The sequence below is a fragment of the Lutra lutra genome, chromosome 12 (assembly GCF_902655055.1).
Source record: "Lutra lutra chromosome 12, mLutLut1.2, whole genome shotgun sequence".
In the NCBI taxonomy this organism is placed as follows: domain Eukaryota; kingdom Metazoa; phylum Chordata; class Mammalia; order Carnivora; family Mustelidae; genus Lutra; species Lutra lutra.
In genome coordinates this window covers 21,815,970-21,838,000 of record NC_062289.1, presented here as the reverse complement: position 1 = coordinate 21,838,000, position 22,031 = coordinate 21,815,970, and the positions used below count along the sequence as shown (strand labels likewise).

Here is a 22,031-nt window from a genome sequence, read left to right as displayed (position 1 = left end):
AACGAAACTAGGAGCTGGTTCTTTGAAAGAATTACTAAGATTGATAAACCCCTGGCCAGACTTATGAAAAAGAAAAGAGAGAGGACCCAAATAAATAAAATCATGAATGAAAGAGGAGAGATCACAACGAACACCAAAGAAATACAGACAATTATAAGAACATGCTATGAGCAACTCTACGCCAACAAATTTGACAATCTAGAAGAAATGGATGCATTCCTAGAGACATATAAACTACCACAACTGAACCAGGAAGAAATAGAAAGCCTCAACAGACCCATAACCAGTAAGGAGATTGAAACAGTCATCAAAAATCTCCAAACAAACAAAAGCCCAGGGCCAGACGGCTTCCTGGGGGAATTCTACCAAACATTTAAAGAAGAACTAATTCCTATTCTCCTGAAACTGTTCCAAAAAATAGAAATGGAAGGAAAACTTCCAAACTCATTTTATGAGGCCAGCATCACCTTGATCCCAAAACCAGACAAGGATCCCATCAAAAAAGAGAACTACAGACCAATATCCTGATGAACACAGATGCAAAAATTCTCGCCAAAATACTAGCCAATAGGATTCAACAGTACATTAAAAAGATTATTCACCACGACCAAGTGGGATTTATTCCAGGGCTGCAAGGCTGGTTCAACATCCGCAAATCAATCAATGTGATACAACACATTAATAAAAGAAAGAACAAGAACCATATGATACTCTCCATAGATGCTGAAAAAGCATTTGACAAAGTACAGCATCCCTTCCTGATCAAAACTCTTCAAAGTGTAGGGATAGATGGCACATACCTCAATATTATCAAAGCCATCTATGAAAAACCCACCACAAATATTCTCAATGGAGAAAAACTGAAAGCTTTTCCGCTAAGGTCAGGAACACGGCAGGGATGTCTGTTATCACCACTGCTATTCAACATAGTACTAGAAGTCCTAGCCTCAGCAATCAGACAACAAAAGGAAATTAAAGGCATCCAAATCGGCAAAGAAGGAGTCAAACTATCACTCTTCGCAGATGATATGATACTCTATATGGAAAACCCAAAAGACTCCAAAACTGCTAGAACTTGTACAGGAATTCAGTAAAGTGTCAGGATATAAAATCAATGCACAGAAATCAGTTGTATTTCTCTACACCAACAACAAGACAGAAGAAAGAGAATTTAAGGAGTCCATCCCATTTACAATTGCACCCAAAACTATAAGATACCTAGGAATAAACCTAACCAAAGAGACTAAGAATCTATACTCAGAAAACTATAAAGTACTCATGAAAGAAATTGAGGAAGACACAAAGAAATGGAAAAATGTTCCATGCTCCTGGATTGGAAGAATAAATATTGTGAAAATGTCTATGCTACCTAAAGCAATCTACACATTTAATGCAATTCCTATCAAAGTACCACCCATTTTTTTCAAAGAAATGGAACAAATAATCCTAAAATTTATATGGAACCAGAAAAGACCTCGAATAGCCAAAGGAATATTGAAAAAGAAAGCCAAAGTTGGTGGCATCACAATTCCGGACTTCAAGCTCTATTACAAAGCTGTCATCATCAAGACAGCATGGTACTGGCACAAAAACAGACACATAGATCAATGGAACAGAATAGAGAGCCCAGAAATAGACCCTCAACTCTGTGGTCAACTCATCTTCGACAAAGCAGGAAAGAATGTCCAATGGAAAAAAGACAGCCTCTTCAATAAATGGTGTTGGGAAAATTGGACAGCCACATGCAGAAAAATGAAATTGGATCATTTCCTTACACCACACACGAAAATAGAGTCAAAATGGATGAAGGATCTCAATGTGAGAAAGGAATCCATCAAAATCCTTGAGGAGAACACAGGCAACAACCTCTTCGACCTCAGCCGCAGCAACATCTTCCTAGGAACATCGCCAAAGGCAAGGGAAGCGAGGGCAAAAATGAACTATTGAGATTTTATCAAGATCAAAAGCTTCTGCACAGCAAAGGAAACAGTTAACAAAACCAAAAGACAACTGACAGAATGGGAGAAGATATTTGCAAATGACATATCAGATAAAGGGCTAGTGTCCAAAACCTATAAAGAACTTAGCAAACTCAACACCCAAAGAACAAATAATCCAATCAAGAAATGGGCAGAGGACATGAACAGACATTTCTGCAAAGAAGACATCCAAATGGCCAACAGACACATGAAAAAGTGCTCCATATCACTCGGCTTCAGGGAAATACAAATCAAAACCACCATGAGATATCACCTCACACCAGTCAGAATGGCTAAAATTAACAAGTCAGGAAATGACAGATGCTGGCGAGGATGCGGAGAAAGGGGAACCCTCCTACACTGTTGGTGGCAATGCAAGCTGGTGCAACCACTCTGGAAAACAGCATGGAGGTTCCTCAAAATGTTGAAAATAGAACTACCCTATGACCCAGCAATTGCACTGCTGGGTATTTACCCTAAAGATACAAATGTAGTGATCCGAAGGGGCACGTGCACCTGAATGTTTTTAGCAGCAATGTCTACAATAGCCAAACTATGGAAGGAACCTAGATATCAATCAACAGACGAATGGATAAAGAAGATGTGGTATATATACACAATGGAATACTATGCAGCCATCAAAAGAAATGAAATCTTGCCATTTGCGACGACGTGGATGGAACTAGAGGGTATCATGCTTAGCGAAATAAGTCAATCAGAGAAAGACAACTATCATATGATCTCCCTGATATGAGGGAGAGGAGATGCAACATGGGGGGTGAAGGGGGTAGGAGAAGAGTAAATGAAACAAGATGGAATTGGGAGGGAGACAAACCATAAGTGACTCTTAATCTCACAAAACAAACTGAGGGTTGATGGGGGGAGGGGGGTTGTGAGGGGGGTGGGATTATGGACACTGGGGAGGGTATGTGCTATGGTGAGTGCTGTGAAGTGTGTAAACCTGGTGATTCACAGACTTGTACCCCTGGGGATAAAAATATATGTTTATAAAAAATAAAATTAATAAAAAGAATTTAAAAAAAAAGATAAGAGATAACAAAAGCTGGCATGGATGTGGAGAAAAAGGAAAACTTCTATACAGTTGGTGGGATTGCAAATGGGTGGAGCCACAATGGAAAACAGTATGGAGGATCCTCAAAACATTAAAAATAGAATTAACATATGATCTAGCAATCCCACTTCTGTAATATATCCAGAAGCAGTGCAAACACTAATTTAAAAAGATCTGCACCCCCATGTTCACAACATTATTTACCATAGCCAAAACATGGAAATAATCTAAGTGTCCATCAATGGATGAATGGCTAAAGCAGTTGTACCATATTGCTTATATGTGTGTGCGTGAGAGAGAGATAGGAAGAGAGAGAGAGTGAGTGTGTGTATACACACAGTCATATTATTCATCCGTAAAAAATGAGGAAATTCTACCATCTGCAACAACATGGATGGACCTTGAGGTATTATGCTAAGTGAAATAAGTCTGACAAAGACCAATACCGTATGATCTCATTTATATGAGGAACCTAAAAACAACAACAACAATAACAAAAAATAACTTATAAAAAAGAGATCAGACTTGTGATCACCAGAAGAAGAGGAGAGGGAGGGGGAGTTGGAGGAAGATGGTCCAAAGGTATAAATGGGCAGTTAAAGGATAAATACATACTAGGGATATTACATACCACACGATGACTAAAGCTAATGCTGCTGTAGGATGTATAAGAACGTTGTTAAGAAAAAAAATCCTAACAGTTCTCATCACAAGGAGATTTTCTTTTCCTTTTTTATCTATATGAGAAGATGGGTGTTAGCTGAACCTATTGTAATCATTTCTCAATATGTATGTCAAATCATCATGCTGTATGCCTTCAACTTGTACGATAATCTATGTCAATTGCTTCCCAATAAAACTGGGAGACTCATCAAGGCACATGAAGGGTTTTTCCCCCTTAATCTTTAGATGCCCTCGAAAACTTAAAACCAATTCTTGCACATAGAAGATGTTCAATGATGATTGATAAGTGAATAAATAGATGAATGGATCAAGAATAGTTAAATGTGCATTTGCAGGCGAGAAGGGGAAATGTTGTACAATCTCAATGGAAGTTTTTCACGAGCCTACAAGTATCAGAAAGTGCAATTTGGGATCAAGAAATCTGAATTCTGCATTCAGACTGATTAGGGGCTTGCTGTTTAAACTTCAGTAAGTAATATAGCCTTGTTGGGTCTCATACATTCATCAATTTAACAAATATTGGTTAAGCATCTTCTATCTGCCAAGCACTAAAACATCTCTTATAAAGTTTATTTTTACCTGACTTCTCTCCTGGTGGGTGTTAGACCTTGGTAGGTAAAAGCAAAACAAAACAACAACAACCATAGCAAGAAACCCATAATTCAAATACTCACATAGACTAGCCAAGTCTCTGGAACCTGTAAAGACTGGTTAGTGAGCAAGTCATGTTATAATGTGACCATTCTTTGGCAAAGGAAAAGTAAAATGAAACAAAGCAAAAGCTTCATAAGGGTGCTAGTTAGATTAGCTATTAATTAAATTTGCAAAGACATATATGCAATGAAATAGAATTGAATATTGAAGGTATTATATAAATGACATCTTTCTCAAATATGAATTACTCATCCTTTTAGGAGATCAATGCAATCAGATCTATTTGCTATACACCCATTACACTTAATTAAATGGTTTAGGTCCAGTGGGGTCAGAGGTGTCCAATAACATTTACCATCTGACAGCCATCCGGTTGGCCTGGACTCTGTGTACACGTAGCCCTGGTTCCCTGTAACGAGCAGGCTTCCACATTAGGAAAACAGCTACCACCCTAATTTTCTCTAATTGACTGGTTGGCAGTGCTAATGGGAAGGGCAAAAGATGCAGGGACATGGAGACTGGGCTCTGACAAGCTCTTGGCTTGGAGGGGGGCCACTGAGTGAAGTACATAATCTGTAATGAGTAAAGGACTACAGGTTGTCAATCTGGCACATGCCAGTGGCGTTTAATGCACACCAAATATTAATTAAAAATAATGATGTTCTTCTCACCACTTTTGTTGCCACGTAAGGCATGTTGGTTTAGTCCCTGAGGAACTTTCCACAGGTCTTCTGATTCACTCTCTCCACCCCAGAGAGCCATTCATCTCACTAGCTTCAAGAAAATCTCAACAAAAGCTCTTAGAATAATGGGTCTCTCACCTACCAAGTTTTTGGGGAAGGAGAACCAAGAAGCCTCTCTATTGCCCATCCCTTATCTTTACAACCCTCATAATCAGTGAATATGTGTTTATTCCTTTTTTTTTTTTCCTGGTCATAAAAGAGATACTTGCCAGGAGCCATGTGTTTTAGAGACTCAGAGAGTTATTAAGGACTTTTTTCAGCCTCCCTTATCCCAATCCAATTCATTCTGTGAGAAAGGTTGACCAAATGGTGATGAAAACCTGATCAATAATTTGAAACCTGTGGAATCACTCAGAATATCCATAATTAAAAATAATTCCCATGGACATCTACCAAAATCCAAATTATTTCAGTGTGATTTGATCACAGTGAATTCAAACGAAAAAAATACAGCTGTACTTTGTTTTCCAGAGGCTACTGGTACATTTTCAAGCCATGTATCTGCATCATTTCAGTAAATCCAAAAAATAAATTTGCTATCATAATTGTCATTAAGTGTATTCCTGAACAATGGAGTCTGACCATAATTAATGATTAATTCATTTGGAATTCATTATGATATTAAATGTGTTTAACTCATTTGATTCTTCTATAGAGGGAGCAATTCCAGGCAATTCTTTTGTGATTCACCAGTTTTAAAGTTTAAGAGCTCTGAGCATGTGCAGGAAAATAGCTCCACATTGCCCTCTAGTGGTGCGTCCATAAATGACACTCTCCTTTTGTACGGGGAGAAAACCGCTCCGATGCTCCCAGCCTCTCTCCCCATCAACACACAAACAAGAGGCCAATATCACAATATAAAAGGGGATCAAAGCATTACAGCCCACTGTCCACTATTAACCAATAACTGAGTGATATTTGTGTTATTATTGTTCAGGTTGATTCATTACTGCAAGCTCTGTGAGGGCATGCAATATTCCTGCTGCTTTTTTAGGGGATTCAGATGCATTTGACAAAAGCACTGGACAGAGGCCTGGGGAAGCTCCAAAGATGTTAATGAGAGGGTAGAGTATGAAGAACAAAGGAAAGGGTTGTTTTGTTTGATTTTTGTTTCTTTGTTTTTTCCATAAAAAGGGGAGGGGGAGGTAGACAAAACAATTGTGGCTTTGACCTTGGTCTTTTATTTCCTTGGTAGCTCTATCTTCCTTTAGAAAAGTCAATGAACTTACCTGACCCTTAAATGACTAACCAAAAACAGGAGAAAAACAGACCAAATCATCTCCAGGACCACAAGCTCTGAGCGATATTCTTATAGCAGTTACAACTCCATTGCAAATCTGTTTCCCTTTCCCAAGGCTAAGCCATTACCACATTTTATTTAAATTAAAGCTAGGTCTCCCCTAGGGTGTGCACAGCATAGTTGGGATCTGTGGAATTTAGCAATTTGTGTAACTCATTAATTCAATAGCTAAGAAATTCTAAAACTCCAGAGTCTTTGCTAGCCTATCCTATACCATGGCTAGCCATCATGTGGAAGAAGCTGCCATTACTTACGTCATCAGAGACTTGTAAGCAAGCGTCAGTATTGAAATGACATTTATCTCACAGTTACTATGGGAGAGAGATTAAGAAATTATATACTGCTCGGGATCCAGATAGCAGCTAGATGAGGCGCACGTGTTGTTAAAATTCAGATTGAAATAAAAATTCGAAGTAGTAAAATGAAAATGAACCAGCTAAAACACATTCTTTTCCTCTTAAATGAGAAATAATATACACTCCAAAAGACAGAAAACCAATAGTGCACAAATGTTGCAGAGGCTTTCAGAGCATGTTTCCTAAGGAGGTATAAGCTGGGCAGCTGCGAGCGGTGGACAGAGGTGAAGGCATGAATTCAATGTCTCAAAGACCATGCTATCTGTGAGCTTCAGCTCTTAACTCTGAGCAGGAAGTGAAGAACCTCTGATCAAGTCAGTCTTCACTATGAATTCCAAGCAGAGAAGTCAGCATGAAACAATCATATTTAATCACCTTGCATAAATGAGACCTGCTTTATAATTTTATTGTACCGTCCTTACTTCCTTAGTATAGTGTCTCATTTGTTGCTGTTGATCTTATGGTTGACATGTTGGCTAAGGAAGCCCAGACTTCATCATTTATTTTTCCATGAATATGTGTAGATTTGCATGTATTTGTGTATATAGGAATCTGAGGTTACAGATTTGTGGCTTACCTTCCGTATGCTGATAGCCTAGAAACTGCCTTCCGTATGCTAATAACATCTTGGATTGGTGGCTCCATTCCTTAGGTGAATTACTTAGAGGAATTACTGTCTAGCATCCTCTCTCCCTATCTCTTTTCCTTTCTCTTCTTCTCTCTCCTTCAGATTTAAAAAGTAAAACCAAATTAAATACAAATCGAAATCCTAGCTCCCAAGCACATGAGTTTTGGAATTGCTGACCTCTCTTTCACTCCCTTGATAAACAAATACATAGATAAATGCAAATAGAGGTTTTCTGCAATTTGACCCACAGCAAGGCAATTTTATAGATCTTGACCCTAATGCAAATGTTTACATTGTAGTTGTATGGATAAATCATATGTTTGAAATCAGACTTTGTCTCCAAAACAGTAATTGTAAAGGATGTTTCCTAGTAGAGAAGTATTTTTGCTGACCCATCTAACTATATTTTTGACATACATCATTTCCCTGATGTTGTTTTCTACTCCCTATCATTCTTTTATCTCTAAATCCTACCCATACCTTCAAGCCCTTGTACCAAGTCCTTATCTGCCAAGAAGTCTCAGATGACCTAGTCCCTCACTAATTTTCCAGACCTCTAAGCTCACATAGCATTCACAAGTTGTATCACACACTATACAGCTTAATTTTATGTAGTCTTTCATAGTTCATTGTTTTCTCTGCCCAGAATTATGATTGTAACCTGGCAATAGAGGTCTGTCTTTTACATATGCTCTAAGAGCATTTAACACTTGTAGACCGATTACTTTCTTATTGGTAAACTAGGTTGACAGCAAAAATTAATAAAGAAATATCTGCTCTTGTAGAAGAACCAGTTCACTTAATAGAAGCCCTTTGACAACATTAAATATAATTTTATTTTATTCCTCTGGCTCTCGTGTCGTTGTGGTTTGGAATGTCAATATCTCGAATGCTAATATTTGGGTCACATAAAATCTCATGAAAAAAAGCCATCTAATCAATTTTCAAAGGACATTCACTGTCGGACATAAATCCAGTCATTTTTAAAACTTTTTTAATCGTAAAGTAAAAGACAGATACAGAAAACTACAAGCAACAAATATATAGCTTAGTGAATTCCTAAAAGTTGGACTTGAACTCTTTCTTTGCTCTATTTCCTGCAAACTGTCATTTGGATCAGACTAAGTAGGTTCCATCCTTGGGGAAGACTCTAGAATGAGTGTGTTCTTTCTTTAGAAGACACATAATGCCCTCATAAAATAAACTGAGGGTTGCGGGGTTGGGGGGGCCGTGGGGTAGGGAGAGGGTGGTTGGGTTATGGACATTGGGGAGGGTATGTACTATGGTGAGTGCTGTGAAATGTGTAAGCCTGACAATTCACAGACCTGTGCCCCTGGGGCTAATAATTAATTATATGTTAATTTAAAAAATGAAAATTAAAAAAAAATTTTAAAAAGAAGACACATAATGCCAGGGTTTCTCTATTTTATCTTAGCAATCATAATTGCTTAATACCCAGGTCCATTTGTTCACTGGGGCCGCAACATAGTAATATTTGTATTCTATCATTGAGTTTTCACTTGCTAGTTGGAATATTGTAAGTGTACGGTTCCCCTCACATGCTGTGTGGTTACACAGTCAAAAAGTTTATTTAGAAAAACATAATAAATGTCTGATTTTTTACCTGGTTTTCAAGATAATGATTTGGTTCTCTGTCAACCTCAGAAGTGACTGACTTTTATTTTTTTAAAAATATCTTTATGAATTCATACATTCATGTTTATTTGTTGAGTCTCAACTCATTGCAACTCTTACTCAGATTATCTTCATCTTTGGTCTGTGGAAGCCTCTTTGATTTGATTCCTGAATCCATTTGACATGAGCCTATTAGTGTTTGATTGTTTCCTTTCTATCTGGTTACATCAAGATGTTTTAGGATCCATTGATATGTGTCCTATCTCAGACCAGTTTTACAAAAACCTCTTGTTTCTCGCAATGCAAAAAAAAAATTTTTTTTTTCTTTTTTCAAAATCCCAGTTTGGTCATTAGGGGTCCTTTTTATTAACAATGTCTCTAGGCTTCTTCAGTGGATAGAGCTAGGACAGACATAAAATACCTTTTGAGTTGAAACTGATTTTCTGGTTGAATTATAAGAACAGAAGACTTTCCATACCTCTTCTATTGCACGTCAGTATATTCTCCCATCTACACAAATCTTCTGGTTCTCAAGGACGAAGAAGATAATAGAATTATTATTTCTCATGATTATTCATTTCCTTTAGCCCATGTTACATTAGTCTCAGAATAACAATAATAATAGTATCACCATCCATAATAATTATTGAAACATTAATTTTTATGTACACACTACCCCCAGGCTCCCTTATTTTTGACATACAATTATAGGGTAGCTACAACAGAAGACCATGTAGCCATTACAAGACAAAATCTCACTTAGTAGTTCCTAACATTCGTTTTTCACCAGTTTGCTGTTGGGTTATTTTCCCTGGTCATTGAGGAGCTCATTTCTCAGTGGTTGGTAGTTCTCAGGATCACGGGAGAAATGCTCCCTGGTTGCTTAAATGTTGATAACAGCTTGGCTGTGCCTTTTTTATTTAAACTAACTTCTGTTAACTATAAAATCCTTGAATCCCATTTTTTTTTTTTTTTTTTACCTTGGGTATCTCAAATAAATTACCTCAGCTCCCTCTGGCATAAAATGTGGCTGTCCAAAAGCCAGATCATAATTTAAGTTTCCCCTTTTCAACTCATGTATTCTTTCTGTCCAGATACCTAAAAGATTTTTTTTTAACTCAGCAAAAATGTCTTGAATTACTCTGCAGTATTTGTTCTGTTCCCTTTCTTTGGGTTTCCTCCTCAAGGAAAACTATTATTCGTCAGTTAGACCTTCCTTCTCTTCTATTCGTCACTCTCTCCCGAATTTTCTTTTACTCTCTCTTGATTTCTTTTTGTTTTGTTTATCCTTGTGCTTGTTTGTTCCTCTAGTTACTCCTTTTATTTTTTTTACTTTTACTCTTTTTAATTTTTTATATATATATTTTTTTACTTAGATAGCCTGTATTGAGTTATACTACCTCATTTCTGAGTTTGTTTGTTTTTTTTTTTCTAATTCTAATTTATATTACTCTTGCATATCTGGCATTTAATTTTCTTAGTGTTGTTTACCTCATTTTGAAATAAAAATTTCAAAGGTTTGATCTACTTTCCTTGCATATTTTTTATCTCTGTTTGTCTATAGAAATGGTATTCTCCTCAGTATGTATTGTAAGACATTTAGCCTCAACAGATTTTTGTTGCTTGCTTTCCTTCACATGACCTGTTTCCCTACATTCCTGGATGCTCAAATAGCTTTTCTAAATACACAGAGCTCCCTCTCCTGTTGTTTTCATTAGACCAGAGCTGAGGGCTCAGCAAACTGTAGCCTGGGGGGGTTACAGCTGGCCCCGGTCCTATTTTTGTTTGAACCTCACTGAACCAAGTATGGTTTTTACATTCTTGAGGAGTTGTAAACAAACAAACAAACAAAAAAAATGCAGGTGAGTTCATGACAGAAAACATGTGGGCTGCAGAGCTAAATATTTACGATCTGGGCCCTTTACAAGAAAATTTGGCCAACCCCTGAAACACACTAAAAACTATACAGCCACTTGCTCTCCAAGTTTTCATGACTTTTCTCTCTTTGAATTTATCTGGACACTCTCTTCCCTTCATTTCTGTTGCTTCTGTCTGCTCAAGTTTTAAGTCTGTTTCCAGCCGTTTGTCCCCTGTGTAGGTTCTGTCCTGGAAAGGAGATTTTGCAGGGTAGTTTTGAGTTTTACATATACCGTCCTCAGATTGTTGTGTTGCATTTTCTAGCATTAGTTGATAGTTATTTTAGAATTATCCTGTTTTCAAGTTTGATGCCTCTCTCTGATTTCTCCTACACAGATGCTGATAACATACAAGTCCTAAGATTGTTGGTAGTTTGTCCACATGCAATTGTATTTCAGGGTCTGAGAGTATAACTCATCATAGACTTTTGTTATAATTGTCCAAATGCTCATGGTTGTCTATCTAGTCACTCAGTCTCTATTTATGTGGAGATTTAGGAAGATTAAAAACTGTATTGTCACCACTGCCCCCCTTCCTCCCAGAATCAAACTTATTCATTCCTAAACACCTTACTTAATAGGTTATATTAAATTTTATGGCAGGAAAATGTTTACCCTGGATATTTCAGTACACTAAATAAATCAGCATGTTTATTTTCTTTCTGTTTTTCTCCAGAGTCAAGCTCCCATTACGTAATCTCCCTAAAAGCTTTTAACAATGCAGGAGAAGGAGTTCCACTTTATGAAAGTGCTACCACCAGATCTATAACAGGTAAGCTGAAATAGTTCATCATCTTATGACAAGGGAGCCAATGTTTGAGTTGTGGTGGGAAAAAAATTAAAAAATAAATAAAACAAAATACAATGGAAAAAAAACAAAAACACAAACAAGCAAAATATATTTAGTCGTGTTCTGAGCGTTGAGTGTGTATGTGTGCATACATATTTGTGTATATGTGTGTATACATACACACACACACAGTTCATTTTTTTCTTGGTTTACAAAATTGAGAGGAAGTCAGTCTATAAATTAATATGTGGACTCAGAGAATATAGATCTCTCCTTCTCTGTCTTATCTCAGTAGCTCATATTTTGGTAGCCCAATACCACTCTTCATTCTGTTGAGCACCTTGTCTCATCTTGCAAATCAGTGAGGCAGGAACGTTTCTGTGCAAAAGCCATCCAATGCCCAAATGGCCACTTGGTTCTCTACAGAGGATCCTTCAATCTAACCTGACAAGGGAGGACCTACCTCCTGGGACTGGTTTGGACTAGTCTGAGTCAGAGAGGTGGACTTTTCCTGAGCCAGGCCTATAGGTCACCCCAAGAGTTCTCAGAGCCTTATGACATTGAAAGGACTGGCACCTCCAGGGTTTTACACCTCTGGGAATTCTTTGTGAGTTGGACCATAAAGGCAACACACGAGAGAAAAAGAGCCCAAGTAACTCAGAAAGGAATGGGTGAGGGGTGAGATTCAGGACATTTTATTGTTTATTGTTATATAGTTATTTATTAATTTATTTAGTTTTACAGAGACTATTTGTGACCAAGGCTGGGCGTACTCAAAAATAGAATAAATACCACCCCTGGGGTGCTGTTCAGAGTCACTGGAAAGTCACACAACCATCCCCAATAGCCTTATGTCTGAAGTCTGAAAGAAAAATCCAGGAGGTCCATCTTTTTAATGAATTCTTTGATCCTGCCTCCTTTCAAAACCCAAAAGCCTCAGAGCTCATTTAACTCGTCACTTACTTTCACTTTAATGAGAATAAAGGATCTGAGAGCAGAATTTCATAGAGAACATGGAAAACTGACAAGGAGGAATAAGTCAGCATAGAAAAAATAGTGGGATCCACTTAAATTATGTAAACTTGGTACAGTTTGTTTTCCAAACCCACAAACTCCATTCATAGACTAATATTGTGAATACACAGTTGTAAAATGAATTTCCAGTTGTCCCATGATGGTTTCCAAATATACCATCACTTTGTTGATTTCAGCCAGATTTTCTTTGTGAGGCAAAGTTGATCCAGAGTTTGCTTGAATCTTTGGTTGCTGTTTTCAAGGTCTACAATCTGCCTAAAGTGGTATGCAAAATTTTGGGTATGTGTCAATGTATTCTTTTATCTGTGGAGACAGTATGGCTTCCTCATTGTGTTATCAAAGGGAACCATGTCTCTCGAAAAGGGCAAATAAGAAGTATTCCCCAAGAGAATGTCTACTATCAAACATATTATCTCTAAATACATGAGGCATATGGAGGTCCAGAATAGGAAACCATGAGGTAACATGATGGAGGGCATCTAGAATTTTCACTTCCCCTTATTCTCTTGTTCCGTAAGTAGCAGGGTTCTTTGGGAGATAGCAGGCCACTTTAGCTGTATTTGTCCTTCCCATAATTTGTATCCAGTAAGCCATCTCTTTCCTGTCTGTGGTAAAAGATGTTGAGAACTTGCTCATCAGTGTGTCCTTGAGATTGTGATCAGGCCACACAAATTATACTATGGCTAGTCTTTTCAAACACTACTTTCTTGCCAAAACTAAAGCCCACAAAGAAGGGACACTCAGGTGATCAAAAAAAAAAAAAAAAAAAAAAAAATTTTGAGCAAAAAGCAGTGGTAGTAAAAATAGAGTTTACATGAACCAAAGATAAGCTGCTCACAAAGAACCATTTGGGACATTAACTTCTGCCTTCACTTTTGTTGTCATTCTTTAATCCTTGGCATAGGGCATTCCCAGAGTGGTTTCTAAAACACCAGTGATCCGTAAGACTATTTTTCCCTGCTAGGACTCTAATCCTAACGCGTCTGGGGGGATGAATGGATACCAAAAGTTGGAAATCATGTGAGGCATTTTCTTACTGAAGTCAAGTCAGTAGGGCAAGGTTGAAGAGGAGTGAATAAAGCCAGTCCTTTCTAAAGGGAAGGATGTGGCAGACTTATTTTATTGTTTCCACATGTCATAGAGAACAGAGGACAAATAAATAGAATCAAAGGTTAAGGTTCTGGGAGAAATTCTATCAGTAAATGTGTCATAGTGCCACAGAGAAGACATTCTCTGTCTCTAAATTCTGCAAGTATTCCCATGAGCAGACTTAGAAGAGGCCAGCATCAAGTAAATAAAAAATCGGAGGCAATAAGTGCGTCAGTCTGGAGTAAGTATCAGGCCATGATGATTTCCACTAACGCCTGCTCTTCCGTGGGTCTCATCTCTGGAGCCTCATCCCATCCTGAGCATATTAGTATGAGACCAGAGGAAAGTTTCACCGGGTCAAATGAGCATGTCAAGAGTTTTATTCGTGCAGTAGAGCTTTCTAGTTCTTATTATTGCAAAAACAAGACATTTTGAGCCTGGAGAAGGCAGGGGAATAAGGAGGTGGGTTGCTTGGTTTTGCTTATTCTCAACCGTTTTATCACTGTCTGAATGAAGTATAATCCATATGTAAAATTATGTTATTATTTTTAAAAGCTTGTTTTGAATGTTAGTATGTGAACTGAAAATTCATGAACTCTTACCAAAATACTTATTAGGAACTGAATGGGCTTCTCTTTTTAGCAAAAGGTTTGAGACTATGTTTTTTTTTCTTTTTAATTTTTAATTTATTTAGTTTTTACTCTTGACTATAACCACTACAAATCAACAACATGTAAGGCACCTAAAAATTGCAAAAATGTTATTTAGCAACAAAAATGTGTTTTTTTCAAGAAATGTTTTCTTAACAAAAAAAGAAAATGCTTTTAATTTAACTACTCAGTTTCTGTGCTGAGAGAAATGTAATGAGCAGTGTATGTAGCATACACGTATTTAGAATATGCTTGCTATCCACTAGAACATTCTGCTTTGTTGGAAAAGCTCTATATCTATACTATCCAAGATGATAGATGGCATAAATGGCCATAGGATGCTTAAAATTGGCTAGTGCAATAGGAGAAATGATTTTTAAATTGTATTTAATTTTAATAATTTAAATGTAAACTATCCACGTGATTAGTGTCTCTTGTATTAGACAGTACAGATCTAAAGGAGATGGCAAGTAGAATGACAACCCATTCCTGAAAACAAATTCACTAAAAAAAAGTCAAGAAAAGCTTGGCCAGAGATAGAAATTCTTAAATTATGTAAGTCCATAGATAACTACCAACAAACATCATTTGAAATTTGAGGGACGCATTCTGGAAGCTGAGACTCCAAGAAACTCCACAAGTCATGAAAAATAGACGATTGTAAAATCCAGAAACAGCCAGATTGAGTGTTAGTATTTCTCCAAGTAGAGTCATTTTTCGAAACCTTATATATGACACCTGTGGCATAGGATTAAATTCATATAAGTTTAAAAACCAGGTTAAGTAAAGAAACAGCAAATACGGTATAACACAGTATGTAGGTTGGTCAAAAAAGAAGTCTGTGATTCAGAATAGTCTTCTTGTATGTATAACATTCTTCTTGGAAAGTCGGCTAAGAATAGAAACAAGGGAGGCAGTGCCTGCTTCCATCTGGCCAAAACACCTGCCACCAATGCACCAACCTGGTGACTGATTGGGATCCTCCTGGAGGTTCTTCAGCTCCCCCTTCATCATTTCATAAATCCATTTGGGTTTAAAGGAGCCCTTAATAAAAAGACACATCAAAGGAAATACAGAAAGCCTGGGCTCTGTCATTAAATTTTAAACACACATTTTTCTTTCTCTCTCTTTCTCTTTTTTTTTTTCCCTTTCCTTTTGTTCTGTTTTTGTTTTCAGGTTTTATATTTTGCTCCAAAGACCACAGCCCAGTAAACTACTAAATAATTCATTGGAAAACACAGTAATAAGTAGGGGATAGGCATTTGAAATACAGTGGACAAAGTGAAGTAATCATCAAAAACCAGCCAGCAGCTGCCGTGCTTGGAACTAGGCTATTTAAAAATATAAACTCTTTATGTACACTCCTTCAGAAACTCTACATTTTAGCAGGTCAGCTCCCCAAGTGTCATTATATGCCCAGCCTGAGGGCTTTTTTTTCTTTGTTAGTGAGAATATATATTACATGATTTAAAGGTAAAATTTCAAAAACTGAAAAGTCTTAGTTACAAAGGACTCAAAACTAGACTCTTGTGACTGTGATATCCACAGCATAAAAATGAGTACAAATTTTTTCTAGAGAATTTTCTAAAAGCAGGTTTAGATATGTCGTCACACAGGTTCTGATTATGTTAATCAGGATCAAAGCCCGTGTGTACCTCACACAGTTCATTCTGTCTTCCTAGTCGATAACATAAAGTCTTCCTATGGAACTTGACATTTTGGAACAAGTAATACAGAATATAGGTATGCTTTAAGAGCCTTAGTGAATTATTCTGTGGGAAAGTGGATAAAACAGCTACTTACATACTTTCTTTAAGGATTTCAGTCTTTGAAAACCTGCCACCCCAAGTGCTAGGAGAAACCTACTTACCAAACATATCATTGGACCACACAGACCATGGACTTGGTCAGGCTGGCTTTACGTAATCATAGCCGTAGACGGATTGCTGTAGACCACAGAGCCCTTTGGGCTTTTTTATTTATTTCTTGCCTAGACAATATTATGCAGATATAGTCTAAGCATTAATGAAAGCACTAGAGAAACAAATCAAGATAGAAAAGAAGAAAAATAAACAAACAAACAAAAGATACTGGATAGACATTTATTTCCTTACCAGGAGGAAATATACCAGATGCTTCTTTTGATCTTGGTATTTTAAGCTATCTGTATAGTTATAAAACCGACAAGTTCTATACTAGACCTTTTAGGAAACAATGTGCAACATTCTAAGAAGAAATGGACTTTTAGGATATATAGCTAGAAGTGATCACCAAAATGGAGTTGATAAAACCACTATAGGGAAATGAGTGAATTACAGAAAATAGTCAGTTATTTTTGTAATAAAGCAATACTGTTTCTAATGAGTTTTCCGATTGAATTAATTGTGTTTTTTTCTGTTCTTCTCATCTTCCCTTTCATCATTATTGCCATGCATTTAACTCATCGTGACGTGTTACCACTGATATTTATTTTTTTAACTCCTTTATTTATGCATTTATTTGTTTGTTTCATTTGGCGGGTTTTTAAACCCAGATCCCACTGACCCAGTTGATTATTATCCTTTGCTTGATGATTTCCCTACCTCGGTCCCAGATGTCTCCACCCCCATGCTCCCACCAGTAGGTGTACAGGCTGTGGCTCTTACCTACGATGCCGTGAGGGTCAGCTGGGCAGACAACTCTGTCCCTAAGAACCAAAAAACATCTGAAGTGCGACTTTACACTGTCCGGTGGAGGACCAGCTTTTCTGCGAATGCGAAATACAAGGTGAAGTTCTAACTGATAGTGTAAAATTTAAAATGAACTGTCATTTGCTTAATACCTTGTTTTAAATGCTTCCTGGACGGTTGTGAGTCATTTTGCTGCAGTGGCACCAGATGGGAAACAAAGCATTTTAATAACTCAGTATCTAAAATTAGAATGGGAATAATTGTATCTTAGGAAGCAATTCTAAGGCAAGGTAGAACAACCTCAAGAAATGTCGAATGTTATTCAAATGCCAGCAGATGCTGTGTTTGTGTAAATGATTCGATTCTGGACAAAGGAATGCCATTTTCCTTAGAAAATAGCAGAGCTCCACATTCATTTTTCGGGGTAGATGTTGGTGTCTTTCCTTTTATTTGGAATCTAGATGGGACACAAAAGGCAACCCTATTAATGTTACAGAGACCCATTTTATAGTGCATATGCCTGGGAACACAACTGGAAGACTTTGTTATAAAGTCCTTAGAAAGCACTCGAAGCCATTAGCATCTACTTCCTCAGTTAGCCTTGAAACACACTCAGGTGGTAAAGAAAACCACAGTGCACACTCCCCTTTAACTATTATGCATTAGACCAACCCCTTTCACTGAGTCATCCTACAACCCTGGTAAGAGCTCAGTAGAAACAGATACTGGAGGCATTGTCTTTACTTCTTCTAAGTCTCTGTCAGCCAGCCTTAGCAACTCCAGCAAATAGTTGTATGCAGAGACAATTTTCTTACCATCTAAGCCTGCCACAATGTTAGTATATGCAAACAATACACAAAATATGGTCTAAATGAGAAAATTAACAAGTGCCCGTCAAGTACCTACAATGTCCCTAGAACTGTGCCTGATTCTAGAGGCAGTTGCACACAGTTGTTGCTGCTTAACATACTATTTATAATTTTGGAATGAGTAAGACACTTAGTTCCACTGACACATTTCAAAGTATCCGTAAGTTATTCAACTGAGATAACATCTGAAAACACATTTAAAACATAAACCTTCACAAGACGATGGTTTGGGATGAAAAAGATAGCTTTAAAAATAGGATCATACATGTTGCCCACTAACCAAGGAACCAGTAGTTCAATCCTGGCACTCCAGCTCCTTCGGATGCCCCTTATCTGAGAAGACATGATCGGTTCTCTTTACCACTCCACTGGGACAGCTCTCAGAGAAAATTTGAATCTCCTGATATTTCATGCAGTGTTCTTTCCACTAAGCTGCCATCTTGCTTAATTTAGCTTCTAGCCAATGGTGATTTCAGGGATGACAATTTCCTTTGGGAGTGTCTGACTCTAAAGACCACAGAGAGAAAGGAAAAGCCCACCAATAGTATTGTAAATCTGCCTCTTTCTTCCTGTAGGCATGCTGCATCTGCTTTTAGTCTCTTTCAACTTTTTAGTGTTGTAAAATTCACGTTTCATCATAAATCAGTTTTTAGTTGAAACCATTTTAAAAAGCTTTCTTTGGTGCTATCACCCTGCTAGGTCAGGTATTTGGTAAAACTCTCCAGGCAAGTCCAAATAGTATCATTGATATAACATATGTTTTAAGTACCCTATCCATCTCCTTGCAGTATTAGATTTAGGGCTCAGCAGAATGATAAATAAAGATAACATTATCAGATAAGACAACCAATGAAACATATGAGGACATTTTTTAAAAAAGTCTCTCTTTATATACAGATTGTCCAATTCTAAGTTTACTTTTAAAAGACTACCCTAAAAATTTTATGCTCATAATTGTTCTACTCTGTCAATACATTCATTTCACAGAATGGCCATGAGTACTTTGCCAGTATGTGAAATGTTCTGAAGGATAGTGATTGTTCTCTGCAGAATGGCTTAAGTTCCAGAATTTCTTGAGGCAAATGATTTCAGTTGAATAGTTAATATAGCACACATGGAATTATTGAGTCTCACAAAGAATGCCTGTAAAGTAAGACTCAACCCAATAACTATTCCTTGTAACCAGAGGCTGATTTCTCTCATGGATTGAAGTTTGGGAATAGAAAAAACAAACAAAACAAACAAACAAAAACAGGGGCATCTGGGTGGCTCAGTGGGTTAAAGCCTCTGCCTTTGGCTCAAGTCATTATCCCAAGGTCCTGGGATTGAGCCCCACGTCGGGCTCTCTGCTTATCGGGGAGCCTGCTTCTTCCTCTCTCTCTGCCTGCCTCTCTGCCTACTTGTTATCTCTCTCTGTCAAATAAATAAATAAAACCTTTAAAACAAACAAACAAAAAACAAGATTTTAAATGTTCCTCTTCCCACCATCTTCCCTGACCTAAGGCTTTCAGTTACTAACATTCTGTCCCCCTTCGTAAACACCCACACTCTACATCCTTACCCTGAGAAGAAGAGTTTTAGAAAAAAGGGTGGGGTAAGTTGGATAGCAAGGATAAATACAGTCCATATCTAGCCCACTAAAAAGTAATACAAATAGGCTTACATTTTTCAAATAGTGGTAATAGAATGCTTTGGTTTTACATTGTGAACTTCTCAAACGACTTTCATATCTATTATTTCATCTCACTCCCAAGCACAGTTTTATTCGGTAGGCAGAATATATACAAAATAGAGGGGGGGAAAATAAATACATGAAGTCCAATGACCTGGGTGCAGGAGTTGGGTTTGCTATGACCTGTCATGTCATTGAACTTGCTCACTTCCATTTTTCTCATCTATAGGATTGGAATATCCACACCTACTATAAAGAGAGTAATAGTCTCCGTAGTTAAACATGTATGTAGATTCCTTTTTTTTTTTTTAAGATTTTATTTATTTGTCAGAGAGAGAGGGAGAGAGAGCAAGCACAGGCAGACAGAATGGCAGGCAGAGGCAGAGAGAGAAGCAGGCTCCCTGCTGAGAAAGGAGCCCGATGCGGGACTCGATCCCAGGATGCTGGGATCATGACCTGAGCCGAAGGCAGCTGCTTAACCAACTGAGCCACCCAGGCGTCCCTGTAGATTCCTTTTTGAAGACATCATTAGGTTGTATAACTTGTAAAAGATTTCCCATGAAACTTCAGCTAGAGCTCAGGTGACTTAATGTCATTATCCAAGGCTATCCCCACAGGAATACTTCATTTAATCCCAAATCAAGCCATATTCCAGACATTTATATCTAAAACTCTGTCTTGATCTTCCTTATCAGAAGAGGGAATTTTTTGTAATTTACATTCTTTTGAAATGATTAATCACATGATGTTTTGTATAAATTTCTATTCGAAATATATTCACTGAATATTGACTAGTGCTTGCCAGATATAGCATAGCTATTACAGAAGATACAAAGTTGTGCAAGACTCAGTCATGCCCTCAAGATATTTTCAATTCAAAAGGGAAGTTAACACTTGCTTAAAGTTATATATCACATTAGACAATGCATGAAATATTGTAGGTAACATTATTTAATACATTCACTGGACCAGATACTATGTTTTACTTTATAGACACTTTAAATAATGCTGGGAGGTTAATGTTATCTCCATTTTATGGATGAGTAAGTTGAGGCTCAGAGGGGTAGTACCTGTTGCATTGTATGCTCTCAAAAGTAACTGGCCATGATTTTTCAATGTGCTGCTAGGCTAATGATTTATTCTGAACAATAACCTTCCTGAGAAAACCCAGTGAATTCATGGTATTTACAGAATGCAAGTATGTCATTCTAAAACACAAACAAGGACAGTGTTGCTTAGCAGCCTCCCAAATGCCAGTGACGTTTATGCTCAAAGAGACTAGTTTTATAAAAGTATGATCTTCTCTTCCTAGCTGAAATAATACTCATTGTCCCATGTCTCCCCCTTATTTCCATTTCTAAGACTTAGAGGTGTTCATGGTAGTGAAGGAAGACAGGTTTGGAAGTTATATTTCAGCCTGTCAGATACTAGCTGCCCATGTTGTGTTTTATTTGATGAAATTCTATTTTCCTGAGTCTACAGAGTATTTTTACATTTACTTAGGGCCCACATTTTTACAGTTATTTTAAAGAAGAGCTTCTGATAGATGTTTACGAGGTCATCACTTTAATAGGGTGGATGGGCACATCATCAAAATGTTATTAGTACAGTTAAATATTTATTTGGTTTTGTAATGAAGCGTATCATTTTCATAGCTATAATCTAAGGATTCATAGTAGAATAAAAAAGATACACCATACTGCAGTAGTATAGGAGGAGATAGGTGTGACATAGATAGGGAAAAAGATCTCTCCTTGATTTTCTAAACAGAGATACTTAAAAATGTAATAAATATAAAAGTGAAGGTAAATATTAAACTTTGGAAAAGAATCAAGATCTAAATACCAAGCATAAATTGATACTTATAAGAGGCATAAATAGGCAAAATTTGCCTGATCACATGGAAAATATCCATTAACCTGGATGATTAACCTGTTCTTTTTTTCTTCATTACCATTTTGATCTCTTGAGTACGCTATAGAAATAGATACTTTGTTTTCTAGTAAAATATCTTTAATCTGCTATTCAAAAGACAAAGAATGAATTCAAAAGACAAATAATATTAACACAATTAGTCTTTTAATACATATCCAATTTGTTGTTCCTTCCCTAATCAATTGCTCCAGTGACCATACTTAAATGTGTGTTTCATGTAAACTTTGCATAAAAAGAAGACCACACAATTCAACATTTCTTTTGTTTATTTTCTTTATAATAGCCCAACAGATTCTGGAATCACTAAAAGTTTGTTCTATAAAGAATATTTTTAAAAATCATAAGTAGCAGATCT

General features: G+C 37.1%; 1 protein-coding gene across 3 annotated transcripts in view; it reads left to right on the top strand.

The window, feature by feature from the left end:
- DCC (DCC netrin 1 receptor) overlaps positions 1-22,031 on the top strand; it is a 1,178,115-nt gene that overhangs the window by 1,037,344 nt on the left and 118,740 nt on the right. For 2 of the 3 annotated variants that reach the window (XM_047697658.1, XM_047697660.1), the window contains 2 exons: positions 11,644-11,739; positions 17,065-17,297. In XM_047697658.1, the coding sequence (XP_047553614.1) occupies positions 11,644-11,739; positions 17,065-17,297 (329 nt within the window). The remainder of the gene's footprint in view (positions 1-11,643; positions 11,740-17,064; positions 17,298-22,031) is intronic. The other variant, XM_047697659.1, reaches the window with a different exon arrangement.